This window comes from Larus michahellis, chromosome 23, assembly GCF_964199755.1.
Source record: "Larus michahellis chromosome 23, bLarMic1.1, whole genome shotgun sequence".
Taxonomy (NCBI): domain Eukaryota; kingdom Metazoa; phylum Chordata; class Aves; order Charadriiformes; family Laridae; genus Larus; species Larus michahellis.
Genome location: NC_133918.1, coordinates 6,298,619 through 6,311,704, shown reverse-complemented (window position 1 = coordinate 6,311,704; position 13,086 = coordinate 6,298,619). Strand labels below are relative to the sequence as shown.

Here is a 13,086-nt window from a genome sequence, read left to right as displayed (position 1 = left end):
GGCAGAGCTAAAGGTTTGTGCGGTGCTGATACCTGAGGCCAAGAAACTCTTGTCTAATACTGTTATTAGCAGCGCACAGCTTCTGCAGAGAAGAAAAGGGTTTAAATGCCTCAATCGTGTGTTTAAAAGTGTGCATTGTTTCCTTCCTCTGACCATTGCTGGAGAGTTATAAAGGATCTATTGTGACTCACTGGAGAGTGAAATGTATTAACCACACCTCCCCTCATATATCAAAGGAATCTGATCACAAACAAAAACACGTTACCATTTTATAACCGCTAAAGTAATACAGATCTCCTAGGATGGACAAACTTGCAGTTGTATAAAGGCGTAGTCATTTCGGTGCGTCTGAAGCACCTCTAAACCAGGATATTGCATTCTAAAGAGAAATATAAACATCTTTAACTAGGGACTGAACCAAACCTTTGAGTTCTCGGTTCACCGGGCTGTGCTTGGGTACTGTAGGAGTCTCCCAAACAGCGTGTGCTCCTCCAGATCACATGTGCTGCAAAACCCCAGCCCCTCCAAGAGTGAGCTCAGGACAGGGGGGCCCTGGGAATTGCTTTGCCTTTGCACAGCTTTCAGCCAGGCTTTTAACGTCTTCTCTTCCCTTCTGCTATTTAACCAGGCGGTGGTGTGTTGTTAAGGAGCCGCGGAGCTGCTGCCGCATTGGCTGCAGATGACATCATTATTGATTACTGCTTTTATCCCGCTCCCTGGTGATGCTACTCCACCTGGCTCAAACCCACGTCCGTTCATTTCATGAACCAATTAATCCACAGAGAGAACAGCCCTCTTGGCTGACAGGGTGCGTGTGTGCACGTGTGTGTGTGTGTTGGGGGAGGCCTGGTATGACTATTATTACTGAGTGTTTCTAATTAAACAAAAATGTTAATCTTGCAGCACAATGTGCAGAATTCCTCTGAGTTTAATTAAAACAACTGCGACTAGAGGCGTGATCAGATTTGAGGATCAGATCAGCGGAGGAAGCATCTCTGAACATCACATATTGCACTGATTCAAGTGTTCAGATTTCCTTCCTGCCAGGAAAGTGAAACTGCCTTCATCCCCGAACAATTGGATTCCCTGTAATAATGCAATTACAACCTCAACTCAATCCCCACAAGACATGCACACACATGCCCTGCCACCCTCCCCATCAATCCCCAAACACCAGCCCAAACCTGTTACCAAATAAATAAATAAGGAACGGCTTGGATTGTGAATTCTCTTTCTACAAGCAGCCCAGGCAACTGCAAGAACAAAAGAACCAAGACACAAGCTGAAGACGCTTCAAGGGCACATCTGGGCAGCTGCCTGCTGGTGAAAATCATGCCAGCTTATGCAGGCAAATGTTTTCATGTGTTGCACTTGCCATATTAACAGAGCATCCCAAAGACCTCATCCACACCTGCTCTCAGAATGACTTGTTTAAAGGTCCCCCATGAAAAGCTGGTGAATTACCTCAAGGCCCACTGAACAAAGTAGGGTGAGAAAGAATAGGGGAGGAGGGACGGAGGGAGGCAGGGAGAGGAGAGAGGAGCACTTCAGCATTCATTGATAATAAATCCTACCAGAGGATGTGCTCTGTGCTGGGGGGCATGCCTCGAACCAACCTGGGCGCATGCGCTGACACACACACACGGTCATACAGAAAAGGCAAGGGGCAGCAGCTACCGCGCTGGGAGACACCAGTGCGCTCTGTCTCCTTGTCGCTCTAGAAGGTGGCAGCTCTGTGTTTAGATAATTAGCTGTGCTGGAAATGAGGATGATAAAGAAAGATAAAGCGGGTGTTGCTGCTGCTCCTTTTCCCGCAGGGTGTGCACAGTTGTTTAATAATTTAGAGGAGAAGGAGGGTGTGAGCATGTACAGACACACTATGGTTTGAATGCAGAAAGCCACAATGAGGATGCTGCTGAAGTGAGGACAAGGAGTAATTTTTTGCTCATCTCTGGAGGTATGTGGCCCAGCATACGGATACCGGCTGGTCCCTGAGCAGTCAACTATCCCCACTTCAGGGTGGAAGAACCAAGAACACGGAGATGAAGCAGCCTGAGCGACACTACTTTTAAGCAGAATCAGGATCAAAATCCAGCACTCCTGAAACTTATTCCTGTTCTTTTATGTACACTTACAGCTGCCCCCTCCCCAATCAGCATCCTGGTATTCTGCACCTTGTGAAATTACATCAACAAGTTCTATCCATCAATATGTACGCACCTGTGTCTTAGTTATTTCACAGCCAAAGACAATGTTAGTACATACCAGGAGTCTCACCGGCATGCTCTGTCTGTTGATTCCATTTATTTTGATCTGGAAGTTTTATTATGAAAATAGTAATAGCCTAACAATATTAATAAATATTTGCAGGCTTATAGACAATAAATACACATGTAGATATGTGTGTTGGACCCCGTAACAGTGCAGGTAACACTCTGCCTCCCCTACACTAACGTACCCCTGTGTACCCTCCTTATAAAGACATCTGCGTTAAAATCACTCTGACATTATTCATAAGCTACAGAACTAATCTCCTTTCAACGTGGCCTGATTTTCAGGTCACTACAAGAAAAGCAAAACAAGTCAAGTTTGAAGAAAGACTGCCAAGAATTTTTCAAGTGGCAAGGTAATATTTCAAAGGGGCCAGCTTCTCTTTAAGATGTGCGCCTGTGGGACTCCATGCTTTCTGCTGAGCATCTAAAACCGATTTTTTGTTTACCTTTCGTTGATCCAAAGCTAACAATTACAAAAACCAACAAACCAGCAGGGATCCTGCTAGAACTTTATACATGCCCACACCAAATGTCCTCTTGGAGTAGGAAATGCGTGAGGAAAATTTTAGGCCAGAATTGTTAGAGAAACGTATGAACACTTCATTGAAAAAAAAAAAAAAATCAACAGGGTATCACTAGAAAAAGAAGTTCTGAAAGTCTGTCCACAGCAGCCTGAATCATACTCTGGTATTAAGTACCGTAGACCTTACGTGTCTAATAGCCAGTTTTCCTCTATTTCCCAGAATGCTGTAATCCTCAGAAAAAGATGGCATTGGCCAGTACGCAGCGAGCGATACATCAGGGCACAGCACATTTTGTTCCATTACACTTAACTGGACCAAGAACTGCTTTTTATGGGATCATGCTGCATTTACTAACAACTCACAAAGGGTAACCTTCACAGAACTCCATCAGCTTCAAGTAAGCCCATCTGGCCTCTGCCTGAAACCAGCCCGTGCCTCCCAGCAGCGGAGGCAACGCAGGCAGAAAGTCACAGCCAGGCCCCCCCGGACTCTCTGTCCCCACTCAGCTGCCGAGAGCACGGACAATCCTTCACAGCACGAGAATCTCTGTCTCAGGCTACTAAAGCAGTGGAGGGAAATTATAATCTGCACACAGGAAGCGATAATAAAAACAACAACGATAATAATAATAATAATAATGATGATGATGATGATGATGATGATGATGTATCTCTTCCCTGGGAGTGTGGAGCTTAGAGAAACTATACCAAGCGGGAGCTGGGGTGCCTGTGCCATCTAGCTTCCTTTAAACTGAAGTTACAATGAAAAACGACAGCAGCTGGAGTCAACAATAACTGGAAAATGCTTCCCCAAACCATTTTCTTTTATTTTGGGCTCTGCAGGAATCAGGTTTGCAGGCACTATGTCTAGCCAGCTGTGGAAAGAACAGCAAGTCTCCACAGCCCTATCAAAACTCAGATCCCTTGAGATGCAGAGCAGGAAGGACAAAGAAGCCAGCAGAGCTGGTGTTAAGAGCCTTTGTATAGTTGAACGGTGTCCATCACAAGCTGTGCTTCTCAGAAGCTCCCAAAGGTTTCCTCTCCTGCAGCTTCCTGTTTTTAACTGAACGCACGTGGATTTCTAGCAGGGTCTGATTCAGGAGTAGTCATGTGCATAAGCAAAAAGGGGTTTACTCTCAATCCCTTCAGCAGCTGCATCTAGTACGGAAGAACATATAATGTTTTTCTCTTCTGTTCATGAGACTGTCTGCACTGGCGTTGAGGAGATCCCGTACCTGTTCATCCACGCGTGTAGCATGAAGGTACACATGTGTATGTCTAGCTGGTAACAACAGCACGGCCAACAGGCTGCAGAATTACTACAAAGCCCATCCTACAGAGTTTGTAACAGCTGGGGGCCAGGTTTCCACATTCCACACTATGCCAAGGTACCAGCTTCTGCAAATGACAGCTCACATTCATCTCCAAGCTGTGGAGCAACCCCCGTCTTTATGCTAAAGACTAGTTCTGAAAGTGAGAGAAGAGAGACAGAATGGAGGAGGGGACCTTGCAAGGAAAGACAGAGAAGAGACAAACAGGAGAGTGGGTGAATGCAGAAGCAGGGAGGAAAAAGAGAGGAATACATGCCAGCATGCTAACTTTGTCATTGTGGAGATTAGTGGATTTGTGCTTGGTCCTTTTAACTTTCCCAGCACTTAAAAATGCAGATAAAGAGGAGACAATCTCTGCTGTGTGAAAGCTAAGGAAAGATTAAGGATGGAAGAACTCCAACTGAGCAGGGAAGGGGAGAGTATACTACAAAAATTGCTTCCTTGATGCTCTTCAACAGTATCTTGGCCCAGGTTGCAGCTAATTACTGCTCCCCAAATTTCATGAACCGTGTCCCCTAGCTGCTCTTGCACAGTCAGTTAACAAAGGTACCGAGCACAGTCCTGCTAGGCAAACAGAAGAGGAGTGCTTGTGAAAGCAGTGCGACACAGGAGCAAAGCACACAGTAATAATGTTCTGGTGGGATCAGCAAAGTGCGTAATTAGTCAGGCAGTGGGGAGATGTAGCTCCTGTTCTGTCATCTGTCTCTCTAGCTGACACATGTACGCTACCGATACCGGAAGGAAAAGCTGCAAAAAGACATGTACAAAGAACCTGGGTCCCTAAGGATGATCACTGAGCTCAGCTCGTCATTTGCCATACACCGCGGCTTTCTTTTGGTGGAGAGTGCCTTAAAAATGCTGTGAGAATCCAGGGGATTTGTGAGGGCAGCAGCTGGAGGACAACCTCCTCTCTTGCTGTGGCTCGCAGCTAAATTCAAGGGGCAGAAATTTTGAGTATGATTGCAGGGGCGCTTCTCCCCAGCTGTCACAGCTCCCAAGGAATATATGGGAATCGGTGTGAAGAATAAGGCTCCCAGCCTGCTGGGATAACCGCAGCTAGACACGCTCTTGTCATAAAGCGCTGTTCCAATCTCCTGACAGATACATCCCACTACATTCTGCGAACAGAAGGTTAAATGCCATGCCAGGCAAAGGAGCTACACAAAGATTTAAGTGCACCTACACAAATCTGTCAGGCATGACTGGACCATGGGCCCGCACGCTCAAAGGCTGCCAGCATCTTGACAACACAGAGCCTGCCAGGTGGGCAGCAGAAGGGATATTCCCTGCTACAAGAGGAGGTCAAGGGCTTTGCCATGTGCCCTTTATGTCTGGTCTCTATTTACTGCCGTACGTTGGGGATTTGCACACGAATTTCGCTCTGCACTGTTAGGGATGCGCTCACTGTCTGTTCGAACCAAAGGATTTAAGATGCTCTTGGAGGGAACCCTGAAATTGCTGAAGGAAAGGCAATGGGCATACAGGCAGAGCTATCGCTTGCCCTTATGAGGACCACACACCGCCTGGAGCACCTAAAACTCTTGTTAGCAATGCGCACTGCAGAAATAATGGCTCTTCCTGCAAGTTCCCCGCTTCAAAAGCCCATGGATTTTCTATAGCACCTCCTGCCGATGGCTTCATCAACAGCCACCGCTCCCAAACTAAACTCTCTGCAGGAGCTCTCAGGCAGTTATCTCTCTGCCAGCATCACTTGCATTGCCCTTGGTTTGAACAGAGAACACCACGCATCTTTTCCCCTAAAATGGGTCAGTTTTAGCAAGCAACCTAGCATAGCAATTTTACAGATCTCCGGGGTAACAGCAGTAAACATCCAGAGGCATCCACAGCAATAGCATATTGTTCCCTCCCCCACATCAAGTTCAGGGAACATATTTCAAACAGACGACATGAAGGAGGCATCCATGTAAACATCCTCAATAGTGGGGACAAGTGAAAAAAAGAACCAGAACAAAATGAAGTGGGAAACTGTTGTCTTGTACAGTGCATGGAGCAAAGGACCTCTGGAATGAGGGAAGATGCCCAGAAGAAGGGCAAAATAGGTATCTTGCACAAGAGAGGAGGCTGGCATTGCTACCAATAGCGTGAACGCCCATGCCGATGCATAATCATCTTAACCTCAGCCCATTAAGTGACTCCTCAATGAAGAAGGTTTTCTTGGGTGTCTGGATGAATGGTGCCGCATTTCTGAGGAGGATGATGGGGAGTTTCTGGTCCTCCTCATAAATCTGGGGAAGGAACGTTTACTGGAGAGGAGGGAAGATCATAGAGTCATAGGATAATTCAGGATGGAAGGAACCTCAGCACATCATCCAGTCAAACCTCCTAAAGTGGTCCACTTTTAGCCTTGCTTCTTACACAGCAATTTTATGACTCTCTGGGATAATAACAGCAAACAGATCTGACAGGTCAGAACAAACTGCAAAAAAGAGGACTTTGTGCCTTGGCCACACGTTTTGTGATAGCCTTCCCACTCATCTGAAGGAATGGAGAATCTGAAGGGTCCCTTCTCCCCTGTGACACTGACACATGGAGGCAGACATGCTCTTTACCTCGGAGGACGGTGAGCTTGGCGTGGACGGTGACCTCCCCATGAGGGTTTTGAGCAACACACTCGTAAATGTTCTCATCCCGGGGAGTCCGGAGGGGCTGGATCCTCAAAACAGCACCCGCACTTTCATCAAATTCAATTGTCTGGAGGATAAAGGGAAAGAGAAACATACACATAGTAAGCCTCCTTGGGTTGCAAGTAGAAGGTTCACTCCTGCTTCTAAAGGAGGCACCAGGATATATACAAGCACGCGCACTCACAAACACACTTCAGCAGCTGCCCCACAATCCCCTACACATAACCGACACGGTCAACTTGTCTCTCCCCTGACCTCGAGGTGACAGAGAACTGTCCCATGCCAAACCCTGTCCCTGACCACTAACCCACCGAAACTGCTATCTACATCTCAAATGCTCTGAAAGGATGAGCCATGGCAACGGTGTGTGTGTGGTGGGTGGTCAGAGTACAACTGTGATGAAGGAGGAGGAAACAGACCAAGCGAAAACAAAATAAAAATGAACCCCCGCCTTGTTCCTCCATCTGGATGGGCAGCTGACGCCACAAAGCTCCTCTCAGCACACAGCTGCCTGGCAGGCCTGAGTCCCACAGCAAATTCCACAGGATGACCTCCTAGTCCTTGTTCTTCCACTCTCATTTCTATCTAAACAATGCCAATTGCTTGGGTCTGGTTTCAGCAACTGTAATGTTTACTGCAGGCTGTCCCAGGGTTAAAATAATGAGCCATGGATGGGTATGAAAGGTGCATTTACAGAGCTGAAGAAGTACCAGCATAGTTGGGGTTTCGTTAGGGAAGGAAGAAGACAGCTTTATATTATATCCCAGGAGGGGAAAAAACCCAACAAAACAAAAGAAAAAACTCCAGTAACGTTAAGTGAGCCAAGTTCTCTCTTGCTTTGGAACAAACCCAGCTGTTGACATGGCCAAGAGCTTGCATTTCACTCCTTCTGCTGTTGTAACTCCTCCCCTTCCAAACCTCCCTTTATTATCAGGTCTCAGAATGGCCAAAGAGGAGCATTAGCTGCTTTGTGTCCACCCCTCTCTCTTTATATGTACACAGACACAAATTTCAAGGACATCTCTTACCTCAAACCTCTGAGAGTTCACTTTCTTCCCTTTCTTGTTCCAGGTGACCCGTGGCTTTGGGTCTCCCGTCGCTTGGCACACGAAGGAAGCCACCCCTCCCGACACACCAATTTGGTCCACAGGTTTTTTAATGAACACAGGGGGACCTTTAAGAAAAAAAGAAGTATCATCATTGGCACAAGGAAAGACAAACTCTTATAAACACTGTTTGTAATTAGCAGTAGCATTATCACTGCTATTCTCTAATGATCCCAGATGAAATTAAACCTCTCGACCTTTTAGGAACAGTCTTTACCTCCATTTTACATATGAAGAAGCTACAGCACAAAATGATGAAGGGCCTGATCCTACGAAGACATTTCAATGTGATGATGTTGCAAAGCCTCTTACTTCTGAAACGTGAGAAACACTGAATTGCACTTGCCAGATCCTAGCAGATGAACAAAACAGGAAGGAATGGGGGAGATTTATAGGAACACAGCCAAGACGGGGGCAAAAGGTAGAAGAAGGACCATGAAATAAATGGAGCATATGAGATCTTGAGGATGATTGTGTGAAACAGGCTGATGCCAGTGGCTTTGGAATGTGAAACCTCCGTGGCCTGTAGTACGTGTTTTTATCTGCAAATCTTTCCCCTGGCCCTCACTGGTCCATTTACACAGCAACAGGCACGCCATCCTTTGGAACAGGCAAGTTAACAGGACACAGCCCAACAAACTGAAGTCGTGATCATTTCAAAGCAATCCAGTTGTCAAGACCAAGAGCATGGCAGCTAAGTCCGCCGTCTGCTCCTGCGGTTCCCTCTTCCCCTCTTCTCCCCCCTTCGCATCATGAGACACGTGAGAAAACCAAGGAATTCACACTGCTGAAGGAAGAAGCCAAAAGCTCCCCAAACCGCTCTCATAACCAGATGCTCAAAGGCGCGGTGATGCCTGAACAAATGCACTCAGAGCCTGGGGCTGCATTTTAGCCAGCCTGGACCCAAGGGAACACCACTTGAGCTCGCAGCACCTCTCCCTCACCCCCTGCCACTGATTTCCATCCATGTCTGACTGCCTTCAAGAGCTCTGCAAGGAGGCGAAAGGATGCCAGGGCAGGCTTTCTGACCAAGGAAGGTGTCAAGGGCCTTCTGATGAAAGGAGGACGAGGCCAGGAGCATTCGTGCAGAGCCCATATTGCTTCTGTCCTCAGGGAATCCTCCTTCCGTGCTCTAACCTGTTTTCCCTGCACAGTTTCCTCTCATCTAGTTAGTTTAAAATTTATTGAAATATTTAAATCACAAGGCCACAGCTGTGTTCAAATAAAATCACTCAGATCATAAAGTTGCCGTCTGTTATTCTTGAGAAAAGTAGACCACGTGACTCTGAAATGTGTATATTTATATGTGCATACTCAAAGTCTATAAAATAAGATGTAAATAGCCTACCAAAGAACTTAAGAAGAGGGCAAATGGAAGCTGGAGAGTCATCTCCAGGGTCTTTTAGGGGTCGAAAGACAAAAGGAAGCATTCCTCCCTTCCTTGCCTGGTGGAGCCAGCAGTATATAAATAAAAGCCACTGAGCAAGCTCATGTGATGCAATCAAGCAGTTGTTTCCATGCTGGAGGTAAATACAATTTGCTGGAGCTGTTTATGTCCCACCGAATGCTGTGTGTACAAAGCATCGGATTTATAAATATCCAAATCTATATTTAGAGGTCAAAGTCTTCTTTGCAATGTTACAGCTAAAGGTTATCAGGCAAGTCCCACTGGAGGTAGTGGCACCGGGGAATCTGCCTTCCGTCTGAGAAAGGCAAAACCAAACCTTTGCTTTGGGCTAAAATATAAATGCTCCCTCTGCCCACAACCTGACTTCCTTCTCTCTTCTCAGCTCAATATCTGAAGAGTTTGCAAAAGTCAATTCTGAAGGTACAGCCAAAAACATTCGGGGCTTTTAAGAACGCTTTATTGATGCGAGTTGATTTCTTAAAATAAAAGCCCCTAATAATCCTTAATGTCACATATACATTTAAAAGGGTGCAAGCAGTATGATGACAGCTCAGCTGAGGGAAAAACGAGGTTCTATTTCTGTTCTGAAGAAAGGGATGGTGCTCCACAAAATAGTGAGCCTGGAGTCATTTCTCAGCATCCCTTTTTGGGGGCTCGGCGTGCGGGAAGGGGGAAGCCAAGCTGCTCTGTGAACACTGCTTTCCTGAGCTCGCTGCAGCCTACGATAAACTCACTCTTCGACAGCGAGAGACAAAAGAAAAGAAACCAAACAAAAACCCCTATCAAACAATCTATTCGATTTTGCTACTCACTTGGAAAATGGGTGAAAATCAAAGCTAAATTGTTGATTTTAAAATTGCTCAAGCCTTTGAGCTCCAGACTTTGATTTCCCCCACCCCGCCAAATCCCCCATTGTGCTCTCCACCTATGCCCCCCTCGTCACTGCGGCGCTTGTCACTCCAGCCCACGCCAATCACAGAACAACCCTCTCCCCTCTGGGAAAGAGAAAGCCAGCGCTATCGCAGGCAAGGTGGTGATGATACAAAGCTGAAACAAATTCCTACGTGCTGCGTAGGACTGCCACAGCTCTGCCGTGCCAGGGCCAGCTTGCAGGGAAACATGCAGTTAGAATTCAGGCTTCAGCTCTGCAAATTGCTTTGAAAGCTCCAAAAGCAGGAACAAGGTGCCATGTGAAAGTGAAACGCTATCAGCCCACTCAGAGGGGATTATGTGTTTCCCCTTATCTGCCAAGATTGCAGGACCTCAGTTTTAAGTAAATAAATAAAAATCAGAGGCAGGCATTTTCCAGATGATATACTTGCAATCCAGGAGATTGTATATCACTTCACCATTCTTCCCTCAGGGATAGCTAAAAGTAAGTCAGTCTTGGAAAGACAGAGCTTGAGTTCCACCTAGGTCTAGTGGTCACAAGAGATTTTTCTTTTTCCTCTTTCTCTGCTTACAAAGTAGCAGGACCTGGTTTTTTGCATTATCAAAACAGGAATGGAAAAACCTGAAGCGTAAAAGAATTTTCCTACTACAAGAGGTTTCCTGTGGGGTCTGGGTCTCCGGAGAGAAAGTTGAAAAGACCGGATGGCTGCTGTGTACCTGTGATTCTTCTCTACAGCTTCATGGAAAGCCATCAAGTCAAACTGAACCTTTCACTCCTGCCCACCACCTACGCACTTCCCAAAGGCAACAGCCGGGGCAAGCGACATGCTGGAGAGTTGCCACGGACTGTAAGGAAGAGACACATATTCACCATCCATCCCGCGGCTCTGTAATTGCATCCGCAAAGACGATCAGCACACACACCGTCTGCCCTCTGCCCTAACCTCTGCCACCCCTTCCAGACAGCTCTGCTCCTGCCCGGCGCCCCCGACTGCTGCCGAGGGCAGCTGACGGGACCGTGCGCTCACCCTCCCCGTCACCCTTATGCCGACAACCTCCAGTTGGCTTCACTTCCCAAAGCACAGGCCTAGAGAAACATGGGCGGCACCAGCATCTGTTCAGAAGGGACATGACGCACATTTGCTGTTGGGATTTTGTGAATTCTAACACAGACGTTGAGAAGAAGCTGTGAGGTGATAGGGGTGGGGTCTCCTACTCATCCCCCAGACACACACACTAGAGCAGCACGGTACGATGTCAGCCCACATACAAGGCTGCACAAGGCAGCTTTCCTCATAGACGAGGAAAATACTGCTGCCTCCCCTCTCCCTCCTTCCTCCTTCCTCGCAACACCAAAGCAGCAAAAGTTCTTTAAATGCAGTCTTGTAAAAAAACCCCCAACATCTCCCTGCTAATGATACACAGATGACAAAACAGTCTGAGAAGCTTTACAGCAAGGAAAGCTTGAAAGATACGGGAGTGGGGAAAAGGAGGGGACATCTCACCCTCTAAACCCAAACGTCCCTCAGGAACTGCTGCCATGGTGAATAGCAGGTGATGGACGAGGAGTGAGGGAGACAGGCCGGCCACCATATGCCTGTCCGAAACATCAAAAGCCAAAGCCAGAGAAAAGGATGGAGAACCCAGAGGTGGTTTGAGGGATGGGAGAGAGGCAGGAGCACAAATGGGCTTAACATATCCGAGCTGACAGCTGAAGGGGAGCAGGGCACGGGGGAGAAAAAGCACAGTTATGAACTCGCACCGTGGATCCTTCTTCCTTGCCTCTTGTAAGCCTGGTCTCCAGACTGAGCTGGCTGCCCCTCCTGCCAGCTCTACAGGTGGGTTTATGGGAGGACAAGGAGGGCAGGGATGCATTTAGCCTTGCAGACCACACCACAGGGTAGGAGCAGCTCCCCAGTATGTTCCAGTCACAAAATGGGAGAGATGGCCCAAAAAGCTGCGGGGAAACCTAGCATCGGCTCAGCTAAGGCAGGCAAATGGAGGCCTGGCTGTACAGAGGGCTGTGCAAAACCAGTATGGCAGCTGCTAGCCCACTTCTCATCTCTCCGGGTAGTTTCAGGGAAGGCTCACCAGAGTTAACCCAAATGAGGGGAGGGAGAGGCAGGTCCCACTGGGGAAATATTGACTCCCCTGGGCCCTTCTGAGCCGAAATTGTTTCTCAAAGCATTTTGTGCCAGCCTGCCAGATCGATACCCTGCCATCCTCCCAGCTGCCCTCAGCCAGAACACCCTGGTGCTGGCTCAGGAACATGGGACAACTTGGGCAATGCATGGGGTTGGCCAACAAGAGGAGGCTAAAGACAGCCCCTGTCCCTCCGGCCTGGGCTGCACGAGCACACGCACACGGCCAGACCCTGCCCACACCACGAACGTCTTGAGGTGAAACCCTCAGTCGCGTGACACACAGGACTGGCCGGCGGCACGCAGCCCACCACCTCTCCACCACGGGGGAAGAGAAGACCCCATGCACTTTGCTGACAAAATGGCTGGGAGATCCAGCTGTGACCTAAATTGCTCCTCCCTCCTGAGCTACAGCCTGCCAGCTTTGGGGCAGGTCCAAGGCAGAAAGCTGCTCCCAAGGGGGTGACAGACAACGTGTCAGCCATGTCCTCTTCCACCTGCTCCCCACAGGGGAGGCCTGGAGGCACCACCGCCATCATAACAGGCCCGTCTCCTGCCTCGGTGAAGGCCCAACTCACGTCCCCTCAGCCCCACTGTTGCCAAGGAAAAGTCCCGAGGATGGTCCCTGACCACATTACCGTATTATTTGCCCCAGCTTTGGGTAAGAAATGGGCAGCGTGTGTATAAACCATCCCCTCACGCCGCAGGCTCTCCCTGAGGGGGCCACAGACGGGCACCTCGCCATCTCTGCTTCCTCCCGACCCCCCA

The 13,086-nt window shown here is 48.1% G+C and overlaps 1 protein-coding gene across 11 annotated transcripts in view; it reads right to left on the bottom strand.

The window, feature by feature from the left end:
• Positions 1-13,086, bottom strand: part of PTPRS (protein tyrosine phosphatase receptor type S) — a 162,797-nt gene that overhangs the window by 72,372 nt on the left and 77,339 nt on the right. For all 11 annotated transcript variants that reach the window (XM_074565636.1, XM_074565642.1, XM_074565640.1 and 8 more), the window contains 2 exons: positions 7,801-7,946; positions 6,698-6,839 (listed from right to left, as the gene is read on the bottom strand). In XM_074565636.1, the coding sequence (XP_074421737.1) occupies positions 6,698-6,839; positions 7,801-7,946 (288 nt within the window). The remainder of the gene's footprint in view (positions 1-6,697; positions 6,840-7,800; positions 7,947-13,086) is intronic.